General features: G+C 32.8%; 1 protein-coding gene across 8 annotated transcripts in view; it reads right to left on the bottom strand.

Annotated features, from left to right (window-relative positions):
- Positions 1–230: 230 nt before the first annotated feature.
- The window catches only part of CLIP-190 (Cytoplasmic linker protein 190), a 242,731-nt gene continuing 236,961 nt past the window's right edge, over positions 231–6,000 (bottom strand). For all 8 annotated transcript variants that reach the window (XM_071590881.1, XM_071590879.1, XM_071590880.1 and 5 more), the window contains 4 exons: positions 4,838–4,985; positions 2,745–2,910; positions 938–1,140; positions 231–474 (listed from right to left, as the gene is read on the bottom strand). In XM_071590881.1, coding sequence (XP_071446982.1) covers positions 428–474; positions 938–1,140; positions 2,745–2,910; positions 4,838–4,985 — 564 coding nt within the window. In that variant the 3' untranslated portion in view covers positions 231–427. The remainder of the gene's footprint in view (positions 475–937; positions 1,141–2,744; positions 2,911–4,837; positions 4,986–6,000) is intronic.

Below are 6,000 nucleotides of genomic sequence, written 5' to 3'. Positions count from 1 at the left end.
AATCCTCATCATCTCTCTTAGTTTATAACATTCATTCAAACTACCTTCTTTCGATTCGGTTAAATTTTTCCCTAGTTACTGTCAGAGAAAACGAACCCCCCTGAGGGATGAGGGGCAGCCAACTCTAGAGTTGTCTTGAAATCATTCATCTTGTGGTTATGCACAAATACCTGTATTTTGAGGATAATTTTGAGGTATTTTATGTTTTTCCTACAGCAATGGATAAAATATATAGGCAAAATAGGTTTGATTTTATTGAGTATTCTTTTTGATTATCAATCACTGTCATCATCAAACATATAAATAACATTCCATAAATTCATGCTAAATTATTTACAAAATTGACTAATCTTAAAACAACCATTTTTCCTTTATACAAGAATTTTCAGACTTATTCCATCATTTATTCGCATTCACTTCTTGGTGTTCAGAATGTTTCACCATCTTCACAGTCTGCTGTGTCATGCCCAAATACTGAAATAATAGTATAACATATTTTTATTAGAATTTCGTTAGTATTTCATAACTCTGAAAATTAACATCAAATATGGAAAATGGAATAACAACTTTGAAAGTAACTCATTTACACACATATAAAGTTATATATGCCCAAGCATGAAGAGCATGTTGAAATCAGATAAATTCTGCACTTAATATGTACAGTACACCAAGTTTGGGTCTAGTTTAGTATGAATGAAGTTCTTAAATATTTGGCCAAACATATAAAAGTCAGTAATAAATTACTTGAGCAGGAATTTCTCAAATTAAAAATGAACTAATGGTATTTCCAATTAACCTCATTGAACTAGTTCTTTGTGGCTCTGCTTGTATATTTATTGTAAGTTAGCAAATAAAATTGACTGAAAATCAGAGAGGAGATTGACAGCACAACGTTATGTAGCATATGTAAAAGAAGAGAAAGAAAAGACATCCTCACCTTCACACGTATCACAATAGGGCCTGTCAGGTACAACTCTCTTGCTCTTGCCACCTTCTGGTGTGACAGCTCGATGCTTAATGAGGGGAGGGGGAGAGGAGTCTGATGCTTGGCGGGGACAGTCTTCAGTGTCGTGGAGATCAAAAACATCACAGATGTCACAGAACAGACGAGGAGCAACCATCCTCGGCTTGATACCATTTCTAAGGGAAGAAAAGTATAACGGTGGCATTAGTCTGACTATCATGAGAGATTCAAGTGCTGATGTCAGATCAAAGAATAATGGTGAATTGAAACAAAATTCACTGCAAAAGTGCACCAATTATGCAAAATCTTAAATGAATTTTCAAAGCATGAATTATGTTTAAGAAATTATAAAATAGTGATGACTCAAGTCCCTTTCCTTGAATGGCATTCATTACTAATCCTTAAGACATGAACTTTTTTCATTTGTCTTATTATCTTATTAACTTATCTGAACATTGTTTCAGATAAGAGAATTGGTATTTAGCAATAATGCAGGAGTAAGTAATAGAATGGCATGAAAGATCAAAGTAAGCACACATGTAAGCAGGTGCTTTCATTTTGGCTACATAATTTTTGACAGCAACTGATCACATAATCTGTGATGTTCTTGTGATACCTTTCTTCCCTCCCTCTATATCTTCCAAACTTTCAATTACCTCAAAACCTAGATCAAGAATACTGCTATGGAATATTTTTTTACATATTACCTACACATCTATTGAGAGCAACAAACAAAAAGTTCTAAAGAGTCCTAAAATCTACAAATCCACCTTAACTCTTATAATGGACATCATCATTTGGAATCCAATTCAAATTTGCTGCAGTTTACTTCAATTTACAGTTTATTTCAGCCTTATCATTTGTCATTGGAGGTAGTTCACTATCTCAGATTCTTTAGGCTGTCAGTACTGAATTCAAAATGACTTACTGGAAAATATGATAACGGAAAGATAAAAATAACATTTGCTATTACTTATTTCTCCAAGGCAAGTTTTTATTCCTTAATGAAAAATGAGTTAAATGATGATTTCAAATTATCTCACCACCATAATTTTTATTTAATTTGAGCAGACACTAAAGAGTCAACCAAATTTAAGACACAAATAATGGAAAGTAGTTTACAGAGCTATTAGAATTCATCTATATAAGATGAATACTCACAGATGTGTAATAGGTCACAATAACATTACAGCCACACTTGTTTTACAAGACCTCAATAAAACTCTCTTATTCACTTTTCTGTTTACCTTTTGCATTAGCACTTTCCTATTGAAAAAATAGAATGTACTAAGAGTTCATATGCACTATCTATTTGAACGACTACTTAAATGATTTACAAATGATGTGGTCAGTCAATCAATACTCAAACTGTCATTTGAGGTCAACTAAACCATAGTAGAGATATTACAACATCCTATTGAATGAATCCCGACGTGAATGTATTCCATATTCCTCTGTATTCTACACAGATTCCTAACTAACACTGTAATGGATTTCAAGAAACTTAGATCGAGGCACACAAAATGTCGCCCATTATAAGTACCCCATTATTTACCACTATTACAAATTTTTTTGCGTATAGTAGAGTTTAGTTCATTCATTTTATATTAAATTTGCATAATTGCATATTTTCTAAATCACAGAAAAATGGAATTTTCATATCACACTAGTTATCAGCTTAAAAAGGTTTTTAAAAAGTTAACAGCACTTTCTCTGGACTGCTACCACCCTACTAGATATAAAAATTGGATATAACATTTCATTCAACATGAGTACTCACAGATTGAGCTCATCAGCATCAGCTGGTGTAATTCCAATTTCAAGTATTTCTACTCGAGCTTTTAGGTCATCATTCTTTCTCTGCATATCCACAATAACTGAATTTAAAAAGTCAATTTGCCCTTGTGCCATTTCCTTCTCTGCCATTAAATTCTGGTACGTAGAGTCTGGAAAATAATAAAGTAAAGTTTGCAAAATCTGTTGCCGGAGGTGGAAACAAATAGGCATGCAGAACTAAATAGAGGACAAAAATGTTTTGAATCGAAGAAAGGTTTATTATAGTCTAACATGTTTCAGCGTTTCTTGTTATGTTCCACAAAGGCTGTGTAGCCATAGTTAGTCTTTATGATAGATGAATAATTGCCATACATTCTTCTAGAAAAATGATGCTGCATTAATATGCATGTTAATGACTGACAATTAAGAATAAGAGTCACCAGAAAATGATCAGTCAGAAGTTACGACAAGACACTACAATTTCCCAAAAATAGAAGTGAACAAATTCATTTTAAATACCAGCACAATTTGACGTTTCATGACTACTAAGTTATATTTTGTCAAAAAAGGGTGGTTTTATGTTGACTTAATAGAATGTCTAGCTTTATATTTTACCATTTAATCTTATGTGCCATTTTATACTTGAATAACTTTAAGTTAAATTTTAATGAAATGGAACAATGACTAGGAATGTAAAAAGCACCAAAACAAACTATAAATAGAAAAAGATTAGAAAATAGAAGGCCATGGAAGATGTGATTAGGAAGATGGATGAAAAAGAAGAAAATAAGAGGATTTGAACACAGAATTAGGAAAAAACAGTACAAAGACCTAAAAAAAACTGAGGCATAGAACTACTAGGGCAAAGGAAAATGGTAGAAAGAGCAGTCCAAGAATGGGAGAGTTTAAAGAGACAGTGTGAAATAGACATGGATTACAGGAAGATGAAGGAAATGTCATAATGTAAGAAAGGAAATTCCATTTACACTAATAGAGATTTAAAGAGAAAATATTGATTGACGAAGAAGAGTTGACAAGACACAAAGAGTAGAAGAACCATATGGTAAAGATAAGATCCTAGGGAATTTGGATATGGAAAGAGAATATAATGTTGATGATGATAGCATATTGTCATATCATCATCATCATACTTAACTTAACATACTTAAGGAATACTTAACTGCGACTTGGAAAAGAGAGTAAAGAAAATTAAATCAAAGGAGGCTGTGGAATTAGATTCAGAACTACTCAAAAATTTAGGATGATTAAGATAGAGTTTTATGGCATAATTCAGAATGTCTATGAGGGACAAATTTGGCTGGTAGACTTCATTAGATCAGTATAAATACCATCCCAAAAAAGGGAAAAGCAGCAGCATGTGATTACTGCAGGACTTCCTTTCATAAGCAGTGAAGATATATATTACTTGGGATCATCAACAAAGGGTGGAGAGAAAAGCAAACATGTAGTTAGGAGATGATCAATTTGGTTTAGAAATAGGAGAGGTACACACGATACTATAGCAATGAGGTGACATAAAAAGAATATAGATTACAACCAGAATTTATTTGCATATTTTATGAATTTGAGTAGGCATTTGGCGAAGTGCACTGGGGGCAATTAATGAACATTTTACAGAAGATAGGAGTAGACTGGAGGTAAATGTGCAAATCCCTTCGAGATGTTCACATATATGGAGTGCTGAATTGCTGCATGCTTATCATTACTACGATTAAACGAAATTGATACCATAGTGATAAATTATTGGCTGATTATAGACTGTATCCCTGAATAAGAAAGTTTTAATGTGCAGGTCTATACATTGAATGTAAAAAAAATATTGAGTATTGGTGAGAAGTTATTTCAATGTTCCTATTATTTCAGTTTTAATTAGCAGAAAATATCCATGTTTTAAAATAGTCCCACTTGGCTGGTTGTCTCGATTTTTCCCATGTCAATCCCATTCCAGGCACTTTCCCAATATCAATACACTCTGAGAATTACACAAAGTGCACAGATTCCCTTTAAAACCAAAAACTAACAATGATGATTGAACGTAAAAGCTTTCAGCAGATGGAAGTACATAAGAAGTCCCACCTTCATTGTTGGCGTTTGCTTTGGACTGCGCTACTGCCACCTGGAGTTCCACCACTTTCCTCTCCAACTGGGCCTTCTCCCTTTCCAATCCCTCAAGCAGGGTTTTATACTTATTTGCTTGAGATTTCTCACCTTTAAGTTGATTTATCTGCAATCCAAACATAAATGGTTTAAAGCATCTAAAAATGATTCAGAGCATGATTGAAATGGCTAATGGAGATATTTTACGACAATTTTCTTACAACTGTCTTCAACGGTAAATTCTGTTACCAGCATTTCTAAAGAATTTAAAGTTTAAAAAAGGTAATTTTTTCGATTATACAAGGGGAATTACTTTTTGCTGATCTTGCTTTGATTATGCTGCCATAATTCTACTATTGCAACCATTATTTAGTTAGTCAACGACATTTTTTAGGAATATTTATACTCAACAACAGATACACTTACACATCAAACCATAAATAATGATATTTCTCTTGATGCAATATAATTCAGTGGAAAAATGGAAGGGTCTCTGATATCAAATATGGATTTTCAATATGCATGTGGAAAAGCCAGGCAAATGAGGTTAAGGAAATCAAGCCAAAGCTTATTAGAAATTCTCCATATCTTAAAAATTCCATGCATATAAAATACCTGGGCACAGTTTTTTATTATTACTTAGCCATCATAAAAATAAAAATTACAAAGAGTTAGGCAAAATATTGAAGCATGATATATGCATCAAATATATGGAAATATTTGAAGGATGAACATCAACACTAGCAAATGAGCCACGTTTAAGAATTAACAAAGTACAAATTTACTACCAGCATAAAATGTATCCTGTTTCTAATTGTATCTTATTGCGCCTAGAATAAAATTTAAAAAAGAGCATGCTAAATATTTCACAAGGTTAATTTTAATAGCAATGACTTATGCCAAGATCTTGGATCAACAAGAAAGGGATTAATTGTTAGTGAAAGAGGCAATTAATTGACATGGAGAAGTGAGCGCAAACTTCTTAAGCCCAAAACTTCACATGGGTCCACTGAGCAATCCACCAAGAGCCTGTTTACCTATAATTGATTATTGAAGCAATTTCAGAAGTAAAGGGGAGCTACAAATCGTGCTGGCTCACAAAAGTTTTTTCTTAGTTAAAAAACTTCATGGAAATCACATTT

Source organism: Hetaerina americana, unplaced genomic scaffold, assembly GCF_022747635.1.
Source record: "Hetaerina americana unplaced genomic scaffold, ioHetAmer1.1.p SCAF_4, whole genome shotgun sequence".
In the NCBI taxonomy this organism is placed as follows: domain Eukaryota; kingdom Metazoa; phylum Arthropoda; class Insecta; order Odonata; family Calopterygidae; genus Hetaerina; species Hetaerina americana.
Note: the sequence above shows the minus strand (reverse complement) of the source record. Positions and strands in the feature narration are given on the sequence as shown.